Source organism: Ammospiza caudacuta, chromosome 1, assembly GCF_027887145.1.
Source record: "Ammospiza caudacuta isolate bAmmCau1 chromosome 1, bAmmCau1.pri, whole genome shotgun sequence".
In the NCBI taxonomy this organism is placed as follows: domain Eukaryota; kingdom Metazoa; phylum Chordata; class Aves; order Passeriformes; family Passerellidae; genus Ammospiza; species Ammospiza caudacuta.
Genome location: NC_080593.1, coordinates 152,413,316 through 152,440,640, shown reverse-complemented (window position 1 = coordinate 152,440,640; position 27,325 = coordinate 152,413,316). Strand labels below are relative to the sequence as shown.

The following is a 27,325-nucleotide window of genomic DNA, read 5'->3' as shown; positions in this document are numbered from 1 at the left end:
AGAATCAAAATTCTGTCCTCACCATGAAATCTCAGGAATTATAAAGCTTTTCTTGATGATATTCTATCTCTTGATCAGGATCCCTCATTATAACATGAAAGCTCAGCCTGGAGTTTGGGAGAGAGGAGGGTGGGATCTGTGAGGAAGCCAGCTTCTACACAGTGGCTTCAGCACTGCAGTACATCCTTCTTGGTCCATATTGGGCCTCCTTTGGTTGATTTAAATTGGCCTTCAGGCTTCTTCTTGCTCCTGAGCACTAAATCCTGGAGACACAGAGATCTCCTGTCTGACCCAAGCACATTTCATGGATAATCTCTGTGTCTGTTCTCTAAACTCTGTAGCATCTTCAACAGAAACAGCACTGAGCACCTGCTTCCCCCTCTCTCCCCACCACTGGTTTGTTTCTAATGAAATATTTATTAAGTGAATGATATTTGCAGTCAGAGGAGGAGATAATTCATGCAAGCAATCAGCTCTGGGTTAACTGGAGAATGAAAATGTATTGGACCGTAGCAAAAACTCATAATCAAAGGGCTCCCCAGCTATCCATCAAACAATCAATTACTGTATCCATTAGTCCCCTTTCAGCACACATTAGAACAATTTACTAGACATGCTCATGTCCAGGTCATTGCTCCTTAAGGATGAGCAAACAGCAGGGGCATCTATCAAAGTTTTGATGCAGTCCGATCTCATACAGTGTGAATATATAGCTTAGATCACTTCATATTCTCGTGGTGTAAAGTCTATTAAAGACCTGGTCTGTGAGGGAGATGCTGGTTGCCTCCTGTTCTCACCAGCTGGGGAAACTTGTCAGAAGAAGTTGAACTTTTCACATGATGCTGCCTTCTGTGTGACAGGTGAATAAACAAACTGCACATAGTAAACCAGAGGTGGTTTTGTAATTTGTTTGTCACACTAGCCAGGTAATTTCACATATGTTTTCTACTCTCATATGTGCCTTGTGGGAAAACAGAATTTCTCCATGAAGAGGGAATCCCAGAGGCAACTTCTGGGCCATCACCCCAGATCTGTTTTGCCTCTCTGTCCTCACCTAGTTCCTGACAAATCAACTGGGAATTCAAACCATGCATGCTGAAGGAATCTCTGTTAATTCCTCCACAGTGTAGACTTCTGTCTCTGAAGGCAGCAAGACTCTTTCTACAGCTAGCTGGGAGAAACAAACACATCTTAATGTACTCAGCTGAGCTAAGTATGATATATTGTTTTCAGTAAAAAGAAAAAATCTATGTGGCTTTTGGTCAGGGTTTTTTTGAAAAAAAAAACAATCTATGTGGCTTTTGGTCAGGGTTTTTTTGAAAAAAAACATCTATGTGGCTTTTGGTCAGGGTTTTTTGAAAGGAAAAATCTATGTGTTTTTTCATGTTGTTTTGGATTGTTTGGGGGTTTTTCCCCATAGTCTCCCTTGGCCACAGCTGGGCATGTGTAGTGTAAATCTCTACTTCTGAGCCTGACATTCAAGGCTCCCTTTATAGTCTATGGCACAGTCTTGTGTTAAGTAGCTGTCAATCTTTTTAATCTGGAGAACAGGGCTCTTATCTCCATTGACTTTATTGACCACATCTCCATTGATTATAGTGGGAGTCTTAATCAGGAGCTGGAGGTCAGTGCCTCCACTGTGGGTATGTAAAGTTGGAGAGGTGGATTTCTGGCAGTTCAATTTGCCTGATCAATTCAAACAAAGATATCCACTGTGCAAACATCTCAAATTGATGTTAAGAGGGATCCCACTTGCATGTCAATACCACCAGTCCTGAACCAGCATCTGCCTCATTTATCCCTCCTTCTCTGAATGACACTTGATATCTGATGGAGCAAAGTGGCAGCTCTGTTAACAGGGTAAAGCTCCTTGTCTCTATTGCCAGTTTGGAGAAAAGGCCAAAAAAATGAAGGGCAGATTTTTATTGGATTGAATCTCCCACTGGAGAAACCCACTTCACGGTTTTGAGTAGAAAGGGAGCAGAAGGAAATAAATTGCTGCAAACACCCTTCCTGTAGTTCACCCCTTGTCCCTCCAGAATTCAGAGGTTCAGTGGCAGTGTCTGCACCCATGTGTGTGAGTAAGGAGCCTCTTGTGCAGTGAGAAGCTGGGTTTGTGTGATAAAAATCTCATTTTAATGCACACAAACTTTCAGAGGAACAGCAGAAAACTCTTGCCTTTCCACAGAGAGCATCCTGTTTCAATGTGGGTTTGCAGACAGGGGTCTCTTTCAGGGAGTGAAATATGTTTTATTCAGTGAGTGTGTCCCAGCCTTTCAGAATCAGCTCATTACTTTTTTATTACTGTAGGAGTGGAAAATTATCAGATTTGAGTCCTTTGGGAGTGGGTCAAATAGTAAGGAAAATTATCAAGATGCAACAAGTCAACCAATCAAAGCCCCATGCAGCATTTTTGAGAGTGGACTTCAGCACATGACAAAATTTCTCCTATGTTTGGGTGGAAGTTTCCAACAGAAATATACTTTTATGGCACAAGCAATGAAATCTTGGAGTTTATGGTTTGGGAAGGGCTTTGGTATGTACAGAGAGAATAAAAAAAGAACATGAACAGGGCAAGTAAAATAGCGTGAGGTATATAGTCTATAAATATCAGATGAGAAAATGAGGGAGCTAAATTAAATAGTCTTGAAGAAGGTATCAATAGAGACATGATTATATGTCTATAAATATTTTCAAGGTGAAAGTACAAATGAAGACCAGGTAAATTATTCAGAGTTAAATGATAGAAGCCAGGATAGTCTGATGGTAGGAAAGAAACATGTAGGTTAAGTGCTAAAACTAATAAAGAACACTTGTGTGGATGGTTAAACCCCCATCAGTTTGCAAAGTCAATAGCAATAAAGACAGAAGTAAAATAAATAATAATGATAGTGCAATAAAAATCTGTGGTAGAAATTATCTGGATGTTTATTTGTGGCCTCTCCTGCCTGTGACACAGTTAAGACATTGTCCTGATATTAACTGGAAAAATGGGCAGATTATGGACAATTTTGTTACATGTCACGTTCCGGAGGCGCTAAGCTGAAAACCTTTCAGCATTTTTTTTTTTTTATCTTAATCCTTTTGCTGAATGCTTTATTTTGGAAACAGTTTAGGAAGCTTTTCAATCCTCATGAAAGCCTGTATGCTAATGGGGAGGTGTGGGACCGAATGAGGAAAGGTTAACATCTCTGTGAGTGTATATCACCCAGACAGCACCGAGCACCTGAGGATAATAAAGCTGCTCTGCACCGCTTCCCTTCCTGAAACTTCCTATTTCTTGTCACCGTTTGGAAGGTTAAATTCACTTCATCCTGCCCTGTAAAGAACTCACACAGGATAAATTAGCAAACTGCCAAATTCTCCCTATTTCATTCTCCTTGGACAAACTCAGAGCAAGATTTTGTTCCCTTCAGCAATGTTTACACTTCATATTTTCATTATTTCACTTTGCAAGCACTTTGGTGCCAAATACACCTCTGTGTCCTAATTTCCCTAATAGTGTTAGCTTCTCTTCCCTGAGACATTGCCTAGATCTGTAATAACTCTATCACTATTCTTGAGGAAGAATATAATTTTCTTTCTGCCGTTCTTGTGTTTTTCTCTAAACCAGTAAATGTTCTGACTTGATTTGACTTGAAATTCAAGTTGTCACTCTTCATTTTCTGGAGCTTGAAGCTCACATCCTCTGAATAAGGTTGTCGTTGTTAAATATTTCCAGTAAAACAATGTCCTCTTGTCCATGTCAGTCCTTGCTGTCAGAGCACACAGAAATCAGGGCAAGCATTTCCTTCCATTCATTTAAACTCATATTTTAAGGATGTTTACAGGCAGGGAGATTAGACAGAATTGGATGGGAGTTATCACTGGCCAGGACAAAGAACCATCAACCCCTCCTGTATGGACAGGTGGGCATTGGAAAGTTTTATTGATGTTTTGGGAACACTTAGAGGGACAGAAGCCATTTCACCAATTTAGCTGAAAATGTGATCTCTGTTTCTCTGAATGTATCTCTTTAGGAGCAAATGCTACAGAACCTTTTAATTGTAAAACTTCCTGTCTAGCTGGGCTCTGCTGTGCAGTGCTCTTCCATAATTGTACACTTAAAAAGATAAAGCTGTAATCAAATCCAAATTTCCAAGTGTCTCTATTTCATCCCTATGTTGCCACTTGGGTGATCATGTCCCTTGAGCTGTAACATCTGATCTTTGGAAGAAAAGGGAAAAAAAAAGATTGGTTTGAAGCACGGGGAGATTTTAACAGGAAATCAGTTATGTGTCCCCAGAACATGAGAAGGTCATGGATAATTTTTAGTGAGGCCATGAAGGTGCTCAGGAAGCTCCAGCATCTTGGTTCTGGATCCAGGCTGGGAGAGCTGGGAGTGTCCAGCCTGGAGAAGGATCCAGGGAGACTTCAGAGCCCCTTCCAGTTCCTAAAGAGACTCCAAGAGAGCTGGAGAGAGACTTTGGATAAGGGTCTGAAGTGCCAAGAAATGGGCAAATGACCTCAAACTGAAGTAGGGGAGATTTAGATTGGATATTAGAAAGAAATTATTTAATATGAGGGTGGTGAGGCCCTGGCACAGGTTGCCCAAAGCAGCTGTGGCTGCCCCATCCCTGGAAGTTTTCCAGGTTGGACAGGGCTGGGAGCAACCTGGGATAGTGGAAAGTGTCCCTGCTCATGGCAGGAGTTGGAGTGAGATGATCTTTAAGGTCCCTTTCAACCCAAACCTTACTCTGGTTTTATGATTATTGAAAATCAGGTTCTTTTGTGGATGGTGCCAAAAGCTGCGGGGGGATGACGATGTGTTGTCCCATCCTGCTGCTCAAAGCTCAGCTCCTACTTTCATCTTTCTCTCCCACAAAGGGGGGACCTGACTCTCACAGGGAGGCAGGAACTTTGTCACTTTGTCACTTTGCCCTATGTCCCCAGCCCCATCCCAATCAACTGACTTCCCACCCCCCAAGAATCTTATGTGGTGACAAGATTCCTCTGATTTTTGTCCTAACTTGGGATCAGGCATTTGGGCAGTAACAGAATCATCCTGGCAGTGCAGGGGCTGTAAAATGGGCAGATATTTTTTAAAGAGTCTCTAAATGAGAGTGATTCTCAATATCAGGCTCTGAACATTTGCTTGGACACTGAACAGTCCACTGAAACCCTGCCAAAGGCCAGGAACAAAGAGAGATTAAAAATTGTTGCCAATGGAGTTTTATAGGAGTCAAACATGTTTCTAAAAATAAAACTGGTTGAGCAGTCCAAAAACAAAATGCAAAATACAAAAGCAGTCTATTTTATTTTTTTTTAAAGAAAGGGACATATTTTCATTTCCAGCAGCTTTCTGCTTTTCCACTGCTCCAGAGTGGCATTGTGCCTGTGCTAGGGGTTGTCTCTGCTGCAGGAAATCCAGCTGAATTTGATTCTTGACTCTGTGTGAACCCAGGAAAAAAAAAGACTCCTCACTATTTTAATGTTTTTTGGTACTAGATGGGTGTTAATGGCTGAGCCAGTGACTCATTCTCCCTCTTGTTTGCCTTTCTAGCAGGAACCTGCTCGCCAGCTGTGCAGCACATATGTTGGGAGGCAGAGACATCACGACACTTTCTAGACAGTCTTGATGTGTCTGTGAGCTCCTTCAAGCAGGGCCCAGTTCCACAAATGCTGGGGGTTTCAGCTGCTCAGAGATGGAGCTGTGAGCAGGGGGTCCCTGCCTTGCATCACGATCCAGGGACAAAGCAGAGCTCAGCTCTCAGACAGCTCTGCCAGCCAAAACGTGGTGCCAGAGACAGAGAATGCTGAGAAATACACCACAGACAGCTAGGAAAGGGCAGGAACAGCTTGAGGAATGTGTTGTGATGCTATAAAAACACCAGTGAATGCCCTCCTTCCTGACAGCCTTAAAGGAAAAATGTTTATCCACTTGCTCTGTGTGTATGGATGTGACGGTGTTCACAGGGGTTCTTGGACTGGGGAAGAGATGAGGATCTGACTCCATGTTTCAGAAGGCTTGATTTATTATTTTATGATATATATGACATTAAAACTATACTAAAATAATTGAAGAAAAGGTTTCATCAGAAGGCTAGCTAAGAATAGAATAGAAAGCAAAAGAATGATTACAAAGCTTCTGTCTCGGACAGAGAGTCTGAGCCAGCTGACTGTGATTGGCCATTAATTACAGACAAACCAACATGAGCCAATCACAGATGCACCTGTTGCATTCTACAGCAGCAGATAATCATTGTTTACATTTTGTTCCTGAGGCCTCTCAGATTCTCAGGAGAAAAAATCCTAAGGAAAGGATTTTTCATGAAAAGATGTCTGCGACATACGGAGATGCCACCTGAAGGTGGTGGTAGCTCAGGCAGGTGGCTTTGGGGAGGATAGATGCAGTCAGGCTGAAGTTATTCAGTGAAATAGGTTTGAAAAGCAGAGTATTTTGGGTTACAAAGAGGGGAGATGTGCCTCTCTTCACTGATGCTGTTTTCTGTCACTCACATCGCTGTGGGAACGTCTACTTGCATGGTAGATAAAGTTGCCAAACCAAGAGGGGAAAAAAAAGGATAAGGACTGGAAATAGGAACAGAACAAGCTGCTCCTTCCTTCAATCAGACAGGGTGAAAGAACGTGGCAAAATGTAGCCCTCATGATCAACTGAAGTTTGACCTAGAAGCTGATCATCTCCATGAGCAAAATGTGAGTGTCAGCACCACCATGTAAGCCTGGTAGGAAGGGCATTCCTCCTAAAAATTCGGTCTTCACTGTAGGGAGAAAATGTGCTGTGCTTCTTAAAAGCACATCAGTTATCAGAGAGCTAAACCTCGGGCCCCTGGCTTATTTTCTTTTTCTTCATCTACCAGAGACAGGTCATTTAATTCTCCCACCCTGAGTACAGTAAGATCGACTTTGAACTCAAGCAGCCCTGGGTGATGAGGTCAGGATTCCTTAGAATGAATTTGGTGGAGTAATAAAGTCTTGAAGGCAAGCTAAAGAAGAGGAAAACAGTAGGAGGTATGAACTGGGTACTCTGTTACTAAGTCTCTTCCAGTTCCAGGAAACTGAAAAGATTTTCTCAGTCCTCATGACTGCAGAGACCTGAATGAGTAAATTTAGAAATGCTGAAAAGCAAACTAGCAAAATACTTTCTGTTAATACGTTTTCCCTGAAATTAGTAATTTCTTGCAGATTCTGTAGTTGGAAACTGGTGGAAAGGGTGGTTTTCTTACTCAATTTCACATTCCTTTCATTCAAAAGTAAACACCTTGATTAAGAGTGAAGACAGAAACACATGAAGGATTCTAGTTAATTTAAATAAAAATGCACTTCAGCCCTTCCCATTATGCTGATTTCCCCATCCTGGTTTCTCTCATGCTACATTGGTGCAGAGTAATCAAATTTGCATAAGTTGAAGAAAATGCTGAACCCATTTCTGTATTTGCCCATGTCAGTGATGCATGCAGGAAGGGTCCAATACATTTCACTTGAAAGTTGTCCTTGTTGTGGTAGTTTTAAATTTGGCCTTTTTTGAGTGAAAGGAAGAGCAGGGGGTGGTTAATTTGTGATTTCTTGTGATGCATTTCTTTCCCAGTTGTTGTGGGAAGCTCCTCTCCTAAGACAACAGAGCTCAGATTACCAATCACTGCTGTGATCTTCCATGTGAAAGATAATGCAAAATTGTAATATCACTATTTCTCCTCTCTAAAAGATTTAGAAGTCGCAGGCTGCTTGTTCTGTGCCTGCCTGAGGCCTTTCTACCTGTAATTGCTTTGGGCTTTTGCTTGGCATGGCACAGCTCTAAATTTCATTGAGCCTGCAAGGTTAGTTGTTTTGGAAGGATGGTTTCAGCGACACCATCTAATCCAATTTACCTGCCAGCTTTAACCTGTCTGTATTTTGGGGATAGTCGGGCCAAACTGCCTGCTCTGTGTCATTTTTGTCCCAGTCAGCTTTGCAGTGCCAACCTGCCATTAAAAATGTGTCAGGCAGAGTAACTCCAGCAATGCTCTGCAGTGTGGCCCTCCCTGCACGGTGTTTTATTGATCTCTAATGCAGACACTCCAGCCTCATTATTCTACACGCAATAAAATGTGAATCTCTGAGCCTGGATGCGGCTGAGAATAGGACATCCTCATAAAGGCTGTTTACGTGTCTATATGTACTATAAAGCAAGAGATAAACATCTCTGCATTTGCATTTGGTTTGAAAGCCAGAGCCAAGGAGATGTGAGAGTTTGCAGGAGCTGTGGGAGGTGTAGTGGTTGCTGCTGGAGCTGGCCATATCCCTTCTAGAGGTGCAGGAGGCTTCTGGAGATTGGGGAAGACAGAGCAACCTTCCTTGGTTTACTCCCTGAGTCATGGAAAAGCTCTGAAATGCTCTTTTTTCATGGTTCCACAAGATTTCCTTCCTTGGAACTGCCTGCAGTCTGTTGTACAAAATTAGCTCAGACAAGTGGGACTGGTTTTACCTGTGCTCCTACAAACTGGGAGATAACAAGGAATTTGTGGATTGTGCTGTGCATATCAAAGGCACCTCCAGGGCTTTACAGCCCCTCCATGCTCCAGATGCCTGAAATGTGAATGGATGAGTGGTCAGAGAAAAAGGACCTTTGAGCTCCTCCTTATTCTCCAGAATTAGTATTCAGTCCAGGTGGAGGACTGTTGGCTCAAATTGAACTTTCTGACAACCAGGACCCCCAGATCCCTTTTCAAGGGCTGCTTTCCAGCCTCTTGCTCTCCTTCCCCGCTCTGACAGCTCTGCCACATCCATCCCAAGATACTGGGTTTGTATCATCTTCCCAAACTTTCACACACGGAAATTAAACCCTCCTCCCCAGGACACCAGCCTGGTGGAGTTTGTAGTGGAAGGAAGTGATGTAGAAATGGGTTTATGTTGTCTCATTCCAGGCTTAATCAATTCCCTTCTCAACTGTCTCCATGCTGAGGTTGAAAGGAGAATTTGTGAGTGTCTTCCTCAGCCCTTCATTCTCCTGTCCCTGTGGTGTCACTCACCTGGTGGGCAGTCTGTAAACCCAGCTTCAATAAATCTTGGTCATTTACAACTCTTACAGTTATTTTTGACAAGACTGTGAGAGGCCCATCTTATTTCTCACCTTTATTATCCATCTTGTACTAACCTGAAGGGACTAACTCCCTGGAGGGAGTTGTATAATTTTTGTCCTCTGTGGTATAATTTTTTGTCTATATCTTTTTAAGATTTTGGGGAGGATTGGAGAGGAAATTTTCATTTGAAATCACTAAACATTTCTCTGTCACTTAAAGACACTTCTCATCTGACTCCAGTCAATATTTCATGCCCTGAATTTATGGTCAGGGAACAGTCTTGTAACTGGCAATCAGGAATGTCATAATTGAAGTTACTGATGTAAAAAAGAGCTGCAGGAGGTGCCAGGACACTCTCAATGCTTCAGGAGACTCCCAGATCTCTGCAGATGGACTGTGAGGGCTGGCTGGTGTCATGTTAGCTGGAGCTCCCATCAGATTTCTGCTTCTCTGTGGAATAAGGACCATATGGGAGCCAGAAGAGAGGTCATTCCAATGCCTTGCTTGGTGATTTTGTGTGACAAGAGTTGTCAGATTTGTGGTGTTCTGTTCCTCCTGATAGACAAATGGGGAGTGAGGCAGGACCAAGGTTGGGAGGGGGTTATTTTCAGAGGGGTCTCAGACATGCAACTTCTGAGGCAAAGATTTTACTGCTGATAAAGTACAGGCACTGACAGAAGCTGTCACCATCCAGATAAAACCTTTTTTTTTTTTTTTCCCCCTATCAGCAGCTGCATACAGCGTCTCCCCATTGGTAGAATAAATCTGATAAAAAAATGTAGTTGTAAGCAGCAACGATTTTATCCTGGTGAAAAGATTTTATCCGACAAGAAAAATGTTGTGCCTGGGCATAATTTTTCAGATATGATGAACAACAGCACGGTATGACCCTCAGTCCTAAGGATTTCGTGTTAAAAGAACTACTGAGCATATCAGATATACTCAACTTTTTCCTCTGCTATAATTTTTTTTTTCATTGACACAGCTCAGTTTATAGATACATCTTGACAAAAATCTGCCAGAGGCAAATTTCAACAAAAGAACAACTTCAAACACATCCAATTAACAATTTATGAAAGGAAATCCGACAGAAAATTACACAGAGATTCACAGGGCATAAAATTTGGCACTAAATCAAATTTATTGTGGAAATGCCTGTACAGGGAGTTATGGCCCCTTCTAGTGCAGTGTCAAAGGGAACTTTATCTGTGGAGGCTCAGCGAGTGCCCTCCATCTGATCTTTTCTTGCTATAAATAAAATGTTTTGTCAGACATGGCAATGAACATAACTCAGAAGGGAATGAAGAGCACTGATAAGCCCAGCTATATGCAGCTTTCAATCAGAAGCATTAGAAGTGATTAGATTTTTCTTCAGAGTTTCAGATTTAAGATTTTTTCACTTTATCACAAAAATGAGTGGCTCAGTACCATGGACAGCACAAAAAAAAAAGATCACTTTTATTTGTTAGCACAGCGTACAGACCCTGATAGCAGGTCATGGTGACTGTATTTAACATTATTATGGAGCCATTTTTATGTCTGGAAGGAAATATCAGTCCCTCTGCATCCTGTTGTTTTACTGATTTACTCATTCAGTGGCCATGGTTGGATTTTTTTGGAAGATGTTAAGGATGCAAACACATGTAATTGCCTTCAGCAGCTCTGAAATTAACTTAGGTCACTATTTTGTTTAGAGAAAAAGATCTGTGTCTAGACCTTTACCTGATTAAACACGTGGGTAGGTGGTTTTCTTCTAAAAAATGACTTAGTAGCAGCCCTTGCATTGTGTTTTGTGAGTAATTTGTAGGGTAATTTACAGATACCAGGCCCAGCCAGTGAGGATGACAAATAAAGTTGACATAGGCCAAGATAAAGCATATTTATGGTACAGCTGTGTTATTCCATGGACTCACCTAATCTGAAAAGCTGGTTGCTGCCTCCCTTATTATCCCTGTGCTCCCACATCAGACCAGGAAACATTTGACCACTTGTAAATTTGTCATCTTCCCCTGAAATTCAGACCTGCATAGGACAGGCATGGCTTTGAGTGTCCATTCATGGGCATTGAGGTCCTTGGTGCAGCGTCCTTGCTGTGACCAGAGCACACAAATTTCATCAGAACACATCTCCTGTGTCTCCATAAGGAAGATTCTTTGGATCTTCCAGCCCACTTGGCCATGTGCAGTTTGCCTCTGTTCATCTGAGCCCACTGGTGAAGATGAGAGGACACCTTTATCACTAAATGAAGCATTAGAATACCCCAAGTGTTTTTTTTCCAGAGTCCATTAATACACTCTTTTGGCACTGAAACACTCTACCAGGAAAGTTAGTGTCCAAGGCACGTAATAATTAGTGAATAAAACACCTCCAGAGTATCTTAATCCTATTAAAATATGTCTTATAAAGTGTAAATTAATCTTTAACCTAATTTTAAATGATGATTTTCTTCCTGTAACACACCCTTTCTCAGTAGATCCCTGGAAAGCAGAAGGTGAAACAATGTAAGACATTAATGTCAAAGCTTTTCATCTTCTCCTCATATTTTGAAAGATACTTGACTTTTGATGCTGATTTTCCTATTTCCTTCTTCTTCTTCCATCACCCCACTTCCTTCACCATTTGTGTTATTTTCCTTGTCTCCAACAAGGTATGGAGATAATAATTTCATAATAGTGAATTAATTTTATAAGACAAGGTCTAAGTGTAGGCAAATGCAAAAATTATTTTGTTTCTAAATACAGGAATTTCATACGTTTAAAGAGTTAAAGCAGAGTTAGAGAGTTAAACAAACATTTCCAGACTCAAGTTCTCCCAGTCCTTCCAGTTCTCCAGTCCTGTGCTTTTCTATCTAAATGCCCCATGGCCTCACTTCCTGTTCATGCTGTGGGAATTCCAGGGAATTAATAATTTTGAAGATGTAGTCACGGAAAGACAGCAAAGACTTTTATTTTTTGGGCATCAATCCCAGTGTTTGGGCTTCGGATAAATCCAGATCCCCCCAAGTACTTGTTTTCTCTTGTAGCTTTCAGAAGCTTTGGGGATGTTTAGGTCAAGGATGTGCTGTGGCCACTGCCATTTCTTCTTTCAACTTCAGAGCATCAGAAGCACTTGGTTTGCTTTTTTTATTATAACTTTTGATTAGGAGTCAAAGCTCAGCTCAAGACCAAGTTAGAGGACCATGAACATTGTTTGAAGTGAAATCCTCATGCAGTTGTGAGGTTGGAGCCTTCAACAGCACCTCTTGGTTTAGAACTTGATCTCAGCCTTCAAACCAACCTTGATTCAGTTAATTCTCCAAGTCCAGTCAGGTCTGAACCTGACACAGACTCAGAACCCAAAGGCTGGGGGGAAAAGACCTTTTTAAACCTCTGCCCCTTCTTTTTGTGTAGATCAAACCGGTTCTTGAACAAGGTTTTAAAATTTAAACCTGAATATAAGTGCAGCTCCCAAAATAAAAGAAAAGGTGTTTTGAGGCTTATAAAAAAAGTTAGGGACTTTAAAAAAAAAAAAGAAAAAAAAAAACCAAAAGAGAGAGAAGCCTATTAAACAGGAAGATAGGCCATGGGTGGATGATTTTAAACTGAAAGAGGAGATATTTGGATCAGATATTAGAAAGAATTTCTTTCCTCAGAGAGTGGTGAGGCACTGGAATAGGGTGCCCAGAAAAGCTGTGGCTGCCCCATTCGTGGAAGAGCTCCAGACCAGGTTGAGATGCTCTTTAAGATCTTTTCAGCCCCAACCATTCTGTGACTCTGACTGTGATCAGGTGTGTCAGAAAAACCAGGTAAACTCCACAGTGTGAACACCACAGACCCGTGAGTTGCCCAAGCTGATCACTCTGCACTCACATCACTACAGTGATTTCCCCCTTTTTAAGCTTTGCTGTTTATCTCATAAATGGAGAAGACTAGAACTTTTGTATTTTGCATGTTACAAGTTGGATCATAAAGTCTTCAATACAAATGAGTAGGATTTCTCTGTGCCTGAGAAAGTGTCTAATTCAGGAAGAATTTCCAGGGAAATTAAACAAGATAAATGTGTTATTTTTTCAGCTGCACATCAGTGTTTTGTTCTGTCAGAACTGTGGAAAATTGAATTTGAGTACTCAGGCCCTAAAGTAGCTCAGGAGATCTGACTTCAGGTCCTGACATTCCCTTTGAGACTTTAAATGTTTCCTCTCATGTAATTTACTTTTCTCCTCTTCACCTTTCCGCCACTGTTTATGCCATCTCTTGTATCAATATTTCCTCTCCCCACACTAAAGCTGTGTAAAACTGGAAAACATTTACACTTCCTTTGCTTTCTTTCCATTCCCCCATCTCAGCAGAGCCCCAGGGCCCCCTTCTCTGACCTGCCTGATGATGAGAAGATCTTTAATGGAGGCGATGGCGTGTGGCAGAGCCAGGGCCAGGACCAAGCCTTGCTCTCGGAAATCACGGAGGAGGATTTGGAAGCCATCCGCCAGCGGGAAGAGGCCATCCAGCAGATTGAGGTCAGTAACCTCCTCCCACCACCAGGTTTTGTGAGCTGGAAGTGCAAAATCCTTGTGTTGTGCCTCGCTCAACGTGAAGGAAATCCTGATTTACATCGCTGCCAGTACGGCGTGGCTAAAAATGGGGGAGACTAGCAAGGATTTCTAAACATGGGAATCGGTGATAGAAGAAAAAGTTGGAAATTTGTGTGATTTGTGATGAAAATGACAAGAGTTAATTAATGCTTATGGGCTGATGGTTGGGTTCTTCCCAATGAGTCTTCCATGACAGTCTGTGGTGAGGTGCTTTAATTGAGCTGGGTTCTGCAGCAAAGCAACTTCAACAACTGGAATTTGTCACAGGCAAAAACCACTCAGCTTTACCATTAGAGAGAATAATAGGTAGGCAAAAGGAAATAACTTGTTAACCTTTTCAAATTATTCAGTATTTTGCTGTGTCAAAGTATTTGGACATTCTTGACGTAGTTAAAAGAGGACATACTATTTTTATTCCCCCTTTTTTTTCTTGAAAGCACTGTAAAAATATGCAATAAAAGGAACAAAAAGAGGCCTGAATAAGTTGAACATCCCACATTTTTCTTTTTATACTTCCCTTTTTACGCTTTTGGGAAAATCTTGTTAGTTAAATTTAAGCGATAAATGGGTAAAACAAGAACATGTTAAACCTTCCTAATTTGTATGCTTTTGCAGACCTAAACTCAAGATGAACCAAAAAAAGAGGGCTTCAGAATAATCAGAACATATAATTAAGGGCTATACTTTGTCCTTTAATTGGATTGGGCTAATTTTATCAGGATAGATTTTGGGTTGCACTAGAGCAGGAATTGTGATTGAGTTAACAGAGCAAAAAGGGGACAAAAGTTCCTGCTGGGGGCTGGTGCTCTGAGCTTGGGACCTCTGATTGCAAACAGTGATGGCCACATATGACTTAACTCTCCAAGTTAGAAATTTTGACAGTTTTACAGGAGCAGGTTGAGGTCAGTGTTTGTCTAATTTCTGTTGTGGTTCACTGAGCAGAGATGAATGAGCTTTGTGGACTTGTGTCCATTACTAGGGATGAAACTGTCAATGAATATTGTCACACTGAGTATCTTCAGCTGTGAATTGTCATTTTGCTCTTCGAGTGCATCCAGCAGGACAAACTGTAGGGAAAATACATGTTTTGGGGTGTTCCTGGAGGGATGGTAGCAAATGTATTTCTAAAACGAGCTTGTGAGCAGCACCATCAGCTCACTGGAGATATGTGAGAGCAGCCTGAGCAGAATCTTGTGCTGGGTTGTCTGGGATGACCCTGCTTGAGCAGGGATGTTGGACCAGATGACCCCATTGTTGTGCCTCAGCCATTCTATGGTTCTGTGATTTTGTGATCTCTTTTGTTTCAAATATAATCTGAGCCTTTTCTGATTTGTCTTTACATTATTCCTGTCCTCCTCAGAGAAAAAAACCTGCATTTAGTATTTGCACATTAGGTAGTGGCGAATGACAACCCCAAAGGTCGCCTCAAGCCCACCAGCTTTGTAAAATCAAGACATGCAGTTGTGTCTCCTTGGAGAGATCTTTATTTATTTTGCTGGTTAAATCCCATTTCTGTGCCACAATCTGATGTCTCTGCACCAAGTTGCACTGGACCATGTGGCCATGATGGGGTGGTTGAGGGGGATGAAGTGAACAAAATCACAGTCCTAATACTAAAAAAAATAATCTATGTTCATGTATTGTGCAGGGTTTTTATCTGTTGATTTGATCCTGAATACCTTTCTGCCTTATATGAATTTACCTCTGAATAGCTTAATATATGCAATTAATTATTCAGTCAGCTTAAGCAGTTAATGATGTTTAGGCTTTTGCTTCCTGAGCCATTTTTTCCCCATCTCCTCTATCCATTTTGCTTTGCTCTCAAAGATCCCTGTTCATCCTCTAACGAGGGCTACATTCTACAAACATTATTTCAAATGTATTTTAAACATTTCTCCTCAGGGGGAAAATATTTAGGACCGATGGTATTTTGTTTAACATCTCTTTTGAAAGAAATATAATGAAAATGAGTTTTTTTGGACAGCATTGTTCCTCTCCCCCAGCTGTATTTGAATAAGCAGATGGTGCTTTTAAATAATTTTCACTGTGTTTTGTTTTTCTGTTTGTTGACCCACATGAGCATATTTCTTGTGAAAGGATTCATCTTGCACATTAAAACTTCCCTGTTTTCTGTAGAAATTGTGGGTACACAGAGGATTTCTTGAGCTCACAGTCACCACAACAAATTTTTTCCATTATATTTTCACAACCAGTGAGTAGCCAAGAAGGTTAAAATGACACATTATTCCTAACTGTCAAACATAACTAATAAAACAAATTTATTGCCAATTTGATGTATAGCATTTGTTGTCCTTTGTTCTTTGGGGACCAGAATGAAGAACAGAGATGTGCAGAACTTGTTTTGTGCAAGTAGATTGGTCTCACTGGGATTTCCATGTCTCTGCATATCCAGCACCAGAAACATGCAGATTTTGAGCAGCACCGGAGACATTGAAAGAACATCACATCTTGTGATTACACACAACTTTAGAGAAAGTTGTGTACCTGGCAGCTGGTACCAGTTGCGGAACTTTTTCTTAGGAGACGCTGAATTTGCCCTTTTTGCAAGAAAAACCTTCTTCATTGCTGAAGAAATCAGGAAATAAATTCTCTTTTCACCTTGTGTCCTGAAAAAGAGATATAAAATTGTGCCTATAATAGACGTTTTCTTAATGTTCCAATGACTTTTTCCCACTTGTGTGTTTTCCAAAATCTCTTCAGAGGTTTGGGTTAATGGGACATTGTTCTCTGTCGGGAACATCCCTCGAGGCACTTTGCAGTTCACAGTTTCCACCTAGACAGATAACAGCCAAGTCAAAAGTTCACCTGGCTGTTCATTTTATTTAAATGTGTTCCTTTTGCTATTGCTTGCAGATTAAAACCAGAGACGTCTGCAAGGGAGATGTCTCGCCAAAACCTTACATTTTGGATAAAGATCTTTATTGCTTGGAAATGTCAAAATCTGGTAGGACACAGCAGCCTTGACACAAGTGTTATTTCTTAAAATATTGCTTTGAACTGTTATATAAAACCTATTTTAACTTGAACTGTATTGGCAGTGAATAATAGATGCCATAACAGCTTTATATATAGCACTGTAAAATGTGCCATCAGAAATACATGAGCTGAACTGTAATGTGCATTGTCAGTGCTCAGTGCTGGCACAAGCTCTGTCATAGCAAATATATAGATATAATATATGTAATTTACCATCCCATACCTTTCATTTGCACCTGTGGTCATCTGAAAAATGGGAGGAGATAAAAGTTTGAGAAGAAATGGAAAAGCAGTGAATGGGGAACTTCACAGAATTTCAGCTGGTGACTGGAAAGACCTATAAAAAAAGATTGTAAATGCTGTATTGATTCAGAAAGCCTCCCATTATCACCCTCATGGAGACAGCTTCCCCTGGGGTGATGAGAAAGGAAAATGAGGAAAACCTCCCTCAAGGTGGTCCAATAACCATTTTCCTCTCTCATAGCATTTCCCATCCCCATGCTCTGCTTCCAGAGTGGGCATTCTCCTACCTTGGAGAGAGGGACATGTCTCTTCCAATGGCACAGGGGTTGAAACAAAATGATCTTTAAGGTCCCTTCCAACCCAAACCACTCTGTGATTCCATGATATCCTGAGGAAAGCAAAGCACATCCCAGGAACTGCATTTCAGTTGATGCATCCCTCGGCAAAAAAGGAGAGATGGATAGGTTGTGGCAACAGGTGTGAGGAAAATGCTTTTATTTTTAGGAGAGGTTGTTCCCTCTGGGTCGTTGCTGAGAAATGTTGATGTTTATTCCCTATCTGTTTTGAAGAGAAGTGATAGATGCCAGCCTCCACGCCTGTCACTCAAGCCTTTGTAGGCAGACAGAAAATGAAGCACAATAAAAATAAAACAAAAGAAAGCCCCACAGAGTCTGGCAGAGTGTGTTTGTTAGTTCAAACATGTTCCTTGTTCCCTCATTACCGCGTATCATTCCTTGCTGAGGGCTGTTTTCGGTAAAATCTCTCACCGATGGTTGCAGTTTGGAGAGTTTAGTGCAAGCTATATTATACCTTTCATCAGCTTCAATAGTCCAGGGCTTTGACTTATGAGGGCTCTGTCTGTCTCTTCACAGAGGCTCTTTTGACTCACAGTAATGTATAAATAACACAAGATCATGACAAGCACCATCCGTGAACGATCTGGCGCCGTGTGAGTGTCGAGCTCTCCTTGTGACAGCATTGGGGACCCTAATTATCCTGAGCTGCAGAGCTGCCTGCCACGTTGACATGGCCATCCCTGGGACTGGTATTGAGTTGTTCCCTAAAGAACCAGCTCCAGTATGCTGTCCAGTCTAATTTAAAATGACCCAAGCAGCAGGACTGCTACCATTTATTTCGGGAGACTATTTCACGGTCCAGCAGGCTTTGGTGTTGATGAAATGCTTCCCTCTGTTCTTGCTAAAGATCCCTTTCTCATTCTCAGCTTTTTACACCTAGTGAAACTCTGCTGGACCCTGCAAATAATTCTTCTTCCCCTTTGGCTTTCAAACTCTTCAAATGTTAGCAGTTATCCTCCTCTTCACAAGTTGGTCTCCCTGGCTTTTCAGTCACTTCAGCGCTCTCTTCTCAATTATTTCCCATTTGTTAGTTCTTTGCTCCTGCAGCAGCAGACTGTATATAGGATTTTGGTGTTGTAGCAGAGCTGAACAGAAGAAATGTGTAAAAAGCCCTGTGGATCCAGTTCAGAGATTACAAGTCCTGATGGAAAATTTCTAGATAATTTCTGCACAAGTGAATTAAACTCAGCAAAGACACTATAACGTGTTCATTGCACTTTTTAGTTGTTAAGCATGTCCTGACAGACTTTTGACCCAGATTAGCCAGTGCTTGCCCAGTTATTGCCACAGTTTGAGAGGTAACATTTTCTAGAGGCAGTTTTGGTGCAGGCACACTGTTCAGAGGGTAAGGGGATTTAATGATGTGCATGCAATGAAGTGCAGTTTCAATGCCTGGGAACAGGCATTTCCCATGCCCTTGCACAGCTGCAGCCCTATTGATTTATGAGTTGATCACAAAAATTTCCTCTAGTTCTCACTGACGTTTAGGGAAGAGGAAGAGCAAGGTGAATTAAGGGTGAATTTTGTGGGAAACTGTGCAAGCCTGAGGGCGAAATGAGGTGTAGTGAAAATCGCAGCTGGCCTCTTTGAAAACTGGAGAAGCCTTAGCAAGCCTGGAGAACAAAGAGCAGCCTATCCCAGTGGAATCCTGCAGTGGCCATTTCCATTGAATATTGATTTGACTGTGCCTCCCTCTCTGTGCCCTTGTGGCCTGTAAGAGACTTCCCTTCATGTCAAAACCACTCAATCTGCACATCTTTAGCATGTTGCTTTCAAACTGCCACTGTCATGCCAGGCACATCTGAAAAGTTTCATTCTATTTAGATTCAGGGGTTCTGTGAGGCTCACAGAATATCCTGAGCTGGAAGGGACCCACAAGGAACATTTATTCCAGCTCCTGGCCCTGCACAGATACCCCAAGAATGTCCCTGAGAGCTTTTCCCAAAAAAAAAAGTTAACTTTTTTGAACTCTGTCAAGCTGGTGCTGTGACCACTGCCCTGGGGAGCTGCTCCAGTGCCCAACCACCCTCTGGGGGAAGAACCTTTCTCCTAATATCCAACCTAAACCTCCCCTGACACAGCTCCAGACTGCTCCCTCAGGTTCTATCACTAAAACAGCAAACACATCCCGCACTGTATTTTCTTCTCTTTCCATTTTCCCACTCTTTATTAAGTGCTACTGTTATATATCAATACACATCCATCCATTCTGTAATCCCAGTACATCCAAGAGAGGCAGGAGATTAAATACCACTGGGTAAGATATTGTGAAGATTCTCTCACCATCTCCTTTCTGCTCACACATCACTTTTGCTGTGACTGCACGCAAAAGTTCAAACTTTTTCTTCTTGCCTGGCTAAAACTGTATTTCTTCCTCTCCTCATGGACATGATTAGAGCTTGTATATTTTTGCAATCAATGTTTCATCAGGGATACGTGTGCAGTCTTGGATATCCCTTTGCAAGACAGCCAGGTTTCAGGAATATATCACAAATCTTTTTTAGCCCCAGGCAATTTCTCATGTCTCAGGTGTAACCTTTTGACTAAACTGTGTGTAGTGAAGTGTTTTCAACTAAATTGGAGAGGTTTCCACTGTGTGCTAGAGATAATTTTCCTTTTCTCACTTACATTTCCAGTGCCTTATCCAAAGCCTGTTAAGTGTCAGGGAGTCTTGCCCTAAACCCTTTCCTTCATGCCCTATTCCTTCAGTGAGCTTGCATGAAGGAGGCAGTAATGAAAACCTGGATTCAGCAAATCCCTTATGTGTGTCTTAAAAGCTTTGCTGAATAGGGATGGACTTTAGAACCTACTAAAAGTGAAGTATTTCCTCTGCAGAAGGAGAAAATAGTGCTGAGACACACATAATTTGCTAACAATCTGAATTTTAGGAAGACACATCTGCATATTTATATCCACAGAAGTTGAGCTGAGTTAAAATCTCCTGTATGACCTGTCAATGTGCATTGATAAGGCAGAGAGCTGGAAAGAGAGAGATCTCCAGTGCTGGTGGTGAAATATTGGTTTTCTTCTGCAAATCCTCCTGCTTAAATGTTAATATTTCTTTGGTGGAAAGAATGTGTTACTTTCCTCCTCCATTTACTGCACTTTTGCCTAAGTTTTAGCCACCAGATGATGACTGTCTCAACAAAGGCAACATCTTGCCCCTATTTCTGTTAGCACAGACAGTACAAACATCAAATGCTTCATCCGCACTGCAATTTCTGTGGCTGTGATTTGCTGCCTCAAAGGGGAATTACCCTCTCACCCATCAGGTTAGAGTGATTCACTCTCTAGTGCTCTGATGCTAATTAATAACAATCGACATCAATAGACATCAACCAGCTGAGATCCTCTAGCAGTGCTCTAAAGAGCTGTCCCAGCAGGTCTGGCTTCTTTTCTTCCTGACTTGAGTGCTGTGCTTTATTTTTTAATTATTTTGGGTGGGGAAATCAGGATTTTCCCCAGTCAGGATGGGGGGGATAACAGCAGGTGAGTCTTAAGTCATGGAAATATAAAAGTTCCTGTTGGCAAAGCCCTGAAGTATCTCAAGAACCACTGGAGAGGGAGTCAGCCCTCTGTCATTAGAGCTCAGCAGAGAGGGAAGTGAACCAAGGATATGGAAAAGACCCCACAAAGGTAACAAGGGAAGAGATGACTGAGAAGGACAATGAAATCCACATTTTACAGCAAGACCTGCTCCCATTCCCTCCTATTTACCAAAAGGTGCCTGGTCCTTTATAAATTCTCCTTGACAGGAATATTCTCCCACATCCTCACAGAAATTAGACTGAAAATCACATTCTTAACATTGTTAACAATGAATGTCAAATTTTAGAGCCTGATGACAAAGACAGTATTAGTTTATGCCCTCTGCACTGTGCAGGCTCATTTAATTCAGGTATTCTTTAATTATTTTAATTGCTCCTTTATGAAAGAGGATGTTGCAGAACTGAACTGTCTATCCTCACCACCCTGCTCACCGTTTATCTACCCAGTGTCTCCTTTCGTTGTCATTTCTTTCTCTGCACTGAAGTCACCTCTTCCCATCTGCATTGAGGCTCTCAGATGATTCACTTGAGGCAGAAAGACTATTATACTCACCTAGGAGCCATGGAGAATTGCAAATTTTAGTGTTATAATATATTTTCTTCGGTGCAAATTTTTAGCTAGACCCTTGAGCAGCAGGATAAACTCTGGTCTGACCTCAGAGTTGGTCCTGCTGTGAGTGAGAGGCTGGACTTGAGCTCTCCTGTGGCCTTTTCAAACCTGAATTATCCTGTGATCTCATGATCCCATTATCTCTCCACCTCCTTTGACTGCACCACTGAGGGCTACCAAAAGTTCATGGGCTAATCTTGCTTCAGTCTAAAGACAAAACATCTTTATTTCCCTCCCTGTGTGAGCTCCTGAGCCTCATTCTCCCTCCTCTTCCATCCATTGTCACCACGGGCAGGAGTTCACACTTTGCTCCTCTGTTCACACCACATTTGCCATTTATTTGGGGAAATAATTAGGAATATTTTACCCATCAGAAAGGTGGATGTCCCTGGAAGAGAAGTCCTCTGAAGTGACCCTGTGCCATCAATGGGTCTGTATGGGTTTGCCCAGAGAAGCTGTGGCTGCCCCATCCCTGGAAGTGTCCAAGGCCAAGTTGGATGGGGCTTGGAGCAACCTGGGACAGTGGAAAGTGTCCCTGCCCATGGCAGGGGGTTGGAACAACATGATCTTTAAAGTCCCTTCCAACTCAAACTATTCTGTAGTTTTGATGCAGAGATATAACCAGTCATGTTTCAGAAGAATTCATAATTCTCTTGTCCAGCAATAACCGGAATGCAGATGTGGTTTGCTCATGTTGGCATCAAAATCTGCATTTTTTGAAAATGTGGATGCTTATTGATATAAAGAAAAAAGTTGAAACATCTTCTGATTTAAGGCTAAAGTATTGCTATTGAAGGATGTGTGGTAGAAGGACTTTAGACCAAAAATCAGCACATTTCATGACAGTTTTCTGTAATTTCACTCTTAACATCTTCTACTAAGCTGTCAGGACTAAAATGATTCTTCTGGATCGCTCAAAGTGTTCCTGGGAATGTCTATGACTTCCTTCTTTCCAGGTCTTAAACTGTTCCATGGCTTTAAACTGAAAGAGAGCAGGTTCAGATCAGATACTAGGAAAAATCCCTTCCCTGTGAGGGTGGTGAGGCCCTGGCACAGGTTGCTCAGAGAAGCTGTGGCTGCCCCATCCCTGGAAGTGTCCAAGGTCAGACTGGCTGGGGCTTGGAGCACCCTGAAACAGTGGAAGATGTTCTTGCCCATGGCAGGGGGTTGAAACAAGATGAACTTTAAGGGTTTTTACAACCAAAACTATTCCATGATTCTCTGCTGTACCTACAGTGACAAACATCTGCTTATTTTTAACTCTGCCTTTGGAGCTGCTGATTTTTGGAACAAATGTTCCTGAATTTCATCTTTCCTTGTCAGTTCTCCCACGAGGGATAAAAGCTGCCACGGATTTCTCACCTTGCTCCCATTCCCACGTCACAGCTGGAGAAACTGAGACTGAGACATTGTGGATTGTTTCTCTGCCATTGGAGCTCCATAGAAATGTAAATGCCTTGCTTAAGACCTGGGAAAGAGTCAGGATCAGTGCCAGGATTAAAATGCTGCTTGTTCCGTACTTCCATACACAATTCTCTTCAGACTGTGCTGGGATGAGAGATCCAAACACAAGATCTGGCATATTTAGCTTCTAATTTTTCTCCCTGTTTGAATTGTGAGGCAGAAGGAATGTGCTCTTCAGAAAACACAGTCATCCACTCAGTTTGGATGAAGCTCAAGGAAAACTCTGATCCTCATTTGTAACTGAAGGCAGATTTTCCCTGCAGGGGGGAATTGCTGGATATGAAATTTCACCCATGATATCATGACTTTATCAGGAGATGCTGGACAGCAGCCTCTCTGAAAGCACAGATTGCTCTGTCAGAGACTGAGAACCTCTGAAAAATCTTCAGATGTGAGGATGGGGCTGCAGGAATGAGGGCAGGAGGGAAAGATCTGCTCTGTGCTCTTAGACATGAAACACACCTGAGGGAAAGCCTACAGGTGAATGTCAGTTGTGTGAGACAAAGTGGTGTTGAGGGGTTAAAAGATGAGTTTTTGGGTGTTGTGGGACTGAGACAGATGTGCACAAGGGAGTCAGTGCTCAGAGCTGAGTGCTGGAGGGTCACCCTGATTTTTTAAGTTTTTCTAAGCCTTCTAATGTTTACATTCTTGTAATGAACTTTCTCACGCACTTTATGTTAATAACTTGTTGTTTTGCATTCTTTTATAGAAGAAGAGAAATTTAATGCACTGTTAGTTTATCCAGTGTTCGTTGGAGAGGTGGCACTGTCACCCTCCAATCCACTGTCACTTTTGAAAATCTATAAATGTTAGAGTAAAAAATTAAAAGTTCTCTTTTTACCATCAGAAAGCTGCGTGTCCACGTTGTGTTTTTTCATAACCTATAGTGACTTTGATCAGCATGTGCTGATTTTCTGAACTATGCTTTATTGCAAAAGGAATCTTTGCTCATTTTGCCCCTCTCATGGTCCCTGGCAGACCCTTTTCTCTCCTGGAAGTGGTGAGAGCCCAGATATGTGTTGGTGTTGAGGAGGAGGAACTTTGAATCTCATGCAGCAGTGAGAGCTCTTATACGCTCTTTGAAAAGGCTGTTGGTTCCTCATATAGGAAAAAAACTCACTACATCTGCAAGACCAGTGGTTGAAGGTAGCAGCTACTCTCTCTTTGCCTAACCAATTTTAGGAATTGGCCACAAATTCAATGAGTTTGAAGAATTACAGTATCATAGAATTGCTTATGTTGGAAAACACCTTTAAGATCATCAATCAAACCCTAGATCTGACTGCCAAACTCACCACTACACCATGTCCCCAAGTGCCACATCTAAACCTCTTTAAATCCCCCATGGATGATGTCTCCACCACTGTCCTGGGCAGCTGTGCCAGGACCTGACAACCCTTTTGGGAATTTTTTTTTGCTAATATCCAACCTAAACCTTCCCTGGTGCAACTAGAGGCCATTCCCTCTTGTTCTTTGCTTGTTACTTGGGAGAAGAGACCAAACCCCACCTCACTTCAGCCTCCTGGGAGGACAGAGGACAACACTGTTTGTGCTCCTGATCCCTTAATCAGTCATCCCAAGCTCTTGGAGTTTCTTGATTGTCTTTCTTATTGCAACTTCATTGCTACCTAGCAGGAAAAAAGTCAATAGTGGACAATAATCTGAGGATTGTAGCAGGATAGGAAGTTTTCTCTTCACATCTTTAGCCTAGAGAGGCAGTGGACTGCTCTAAGTGGGTCTGGTCTGCACATTGGGCTTTATTTTCCTTCAGAATGGAGTCTTTTCAGCTGCTCTGTCATCTGTACCAAACAGGTGAATGAAAGTGCCTTCACAAAACTCCAATTTAACAGGGATTGCATTAATTTGATGGTTCAGTCTCAGACAAAAAAGCATCTGCCCAGAATCCCTGCAGCTGAAGGGGGTTGCACCAAGCATCCCATGTGCTCTCCCCACTGCCCAAAACAGACACAACTACACCTGGAGAGTCTCCCTCCTGTGGTTTCCAGGGGTTTGTGTCTTTCTCAACAAAATTCAGGTGAGAGCAGAAGTGACTCTTTATTTTTGTCATTTTTAGCGTAGGGTAGGGGCAGTCAGGAGTGGGAGATCAGTAAAGAGGCAAAGTGAAGGATGTCTTGATCAGCAGTGATTCAGCAGAATTTCATATTTAGTCCTGTTTTGACAGTCTCTATAAAAATCCTCCAAATTGCTGCAAATTTCAGTCCTTCAGCCTGATTTGATCACTGGGTGCTGTGAGCAGCCCAGATCCAAAAGTTGCTCTGTAAGCACCAGCCCCTGTGTTTGGCAGGATCCTTTAAAACAGTCCTTAAAAATGAATTTTCTGGAGCATTTCAGTTGTCACACAAGGTATTTCTCCCCATCCTCTTTTTCCTTGCTAAATGCATCCGAAAATGTAAAGTGGGGATGGGAGGGGTGGGTGGAAGGAAATTGAGAGCAAACCCCATGACTCCTCTGCCTCCCTGATTTCAGCTCATGCTTGTAAATATAAGTGTCAGCATTGGGATGCAAGGACTTTTGGGATTAAGTCTTTCTATCCTGAGTGTATCTGGAGGAAAAAAAAGGAAATCCTGCACCTTTGGTGCTGGTTGCTTAGGAGGGGGTCACCTCCTACTGAAGTCTGACAGGGCTAAGTCGTGTTCCCTCAGTTGTTTCCCCCTGGTGTTCTTTCCAATTTACATCTCTGAGAAGGGTTAAGGAAGGTGACTTCAGGTGTTGCCATTAGAAAGTCAAATTGCAAAAATAAAGCATTAAAAATAAACGCCGCAGCGGAATTGCTGAGCCAGGGAATAAAGAGCTTTAAATGCAAGCAGGGAACTGGCTGTGCATTTCTCCACCAGTCACCTGTCTCCCTGTCTGAGGATTAAGGACTCTGTGTCTTTTAGTCCTGCATCTTCCCATTCAGCTCCAGGTGCTGCTGAATGTCACAATTTTTTTACAGCTTGCCTATTAAGATTTAGAGGAACTTCCTTCCTTTTATTTGGATGGCAGGAGGAAGATTATTGCTTGTTCTGAGGAGAGATCCAAGGAGAGTCTCTCATAAAAGAGTAGATTTTAAATATGGCTGGTATTCCCTAAATAAAGTTCAGGAATTTGGTGAGTGGGTAATTTACTTATAGGGTGGATCCCCAGCTATGGGGAATTGTTACAGATCCACTGACTGCCATGCTGCCAATGAACTGGTCTCTCCTTCTGAATGACTTTCAAACTCCTCCACGGAAAAGCATGAACAGCATTTCTGTCATGCACAGCTCTCCTCTCCCCTGGGTGTTTTTGCAGGAGCACAAGGTATTTTACAGCCACACTCAAACAGATCTTGCCACACTAGATCATCTTTCAATGTTTTCCTGTCCTTGTCCCTCCCTCAAGGTATCATGTAATCCCCTAAATCTCAGGCCGCAGTGGTTCTTTCCTGTTCACCCTGGACCTTTGCTGGGGGGTGGGAAGCAGGCAGATGGAATATTTTAGGATTCCTTGCTGCTGTGTGCTCCCAGAGCTGAGAAGACCTCATGGGATCACGAGCAATCACCATCATTGCTGCAAGCAGAGGGAAGTGCAGAAGGATTTTAGGGCTGGAATCTGTGAAACCCAGAGAAGGCCAGGAGCAGGCTGAGGGGCAAGATGAAAATCTTCAATATCAAATCATCTCCTAACTGGGGACAGTGCCATATCAGGACTTTTTACTGCTCTGATGTCCCCAGGGCACCAGTACATCCCCAACAAGCCCACGCAGTTGTTACACCATGGGGAATAGTCTAGGCTTCAAATCTAGCTCTGTCTGAGCTCTCTTTTCTTCTTCTCCATCCCTACAAGCCCTCTAAACCTGGTGTTGATGAATTGTGCAGCACTCTGTGTGGGAGTAATCAGGTTTGGGTTAGAGACTATTACATAAATACCTCTTGCTGGTTTTTTTCCCCCAATTCCTATGGAGTTAGAGCACCTATTGTTGTGTGCCATCAAACAGGCTGCCACAATAGCTTGGGAGGAGCTGTGAGGAGCCAGCACTTTGTATCCCAGATGGGTTTTCTCTGTTGGGTCGTGTGGGTGGCTGAGCAGATGGCTCAGCCATCTCAGATGGTACTGAAGGCTCTCTGATGCTTGGTGACCTCCAAATGAGGTGAGGCAGGACCCCTGTATGGAGTTAGAATGTAAGAAAATAAAGACAGTGCAGAAGGTAATCTCACCCCTGAGGAGTTGCAGCTGCACTAGTTACCAAAGATTAGGAACAGGCCTGCCCTTAACAGGTCACAGCTGTGTCCAATGAGGATGAATGCTATAAAAGAGTGGGTTAGCTGGGTGAGAAGTGAGGTGGAGTTTGTTGGCTGTTGTGAAGAAGAAGGAGTCAGTGCTGTGAGGAGTTGACCATGAGAAATCACCAAGAAGGTATGGCACTTTAGCAATAAGATGACCACAGAAAATCTGAAATCTGGAGTCAGAAGTGCCACCTGCCTCAGCCACGTTGTTCC

General features: G+C 42.3%; 1 protein-coding gene across 4 annotated transcripts in view; it reads left to right on the top strand.

Moving 5' to 3' along the window:
- Positions 1 to 27,325, top strand: part of TSNARE1 (t-SNARE domain containing 1) — a 470,695-nt gene that overhangs the window by 236,435 nt on the left and 206,935 nt on the right. For 3 of the 4 annotated variants that reach the window (XM_058814721.1, XM_058814730.1, XM_058814738.1), the window contains one exon: positions 13,384 to 13,551. In XM_058814721.1, the coding sequence (XP_058670704.1) occupies positions 13,384 to 13,551 (168 nt within the window). The remainder of the gene's footprint in view (positions 1 to 13,383; positions 13,552 to 27,325) is intronic. The other variant, XM_058814748.1, reaches the window with a different exon arrangement.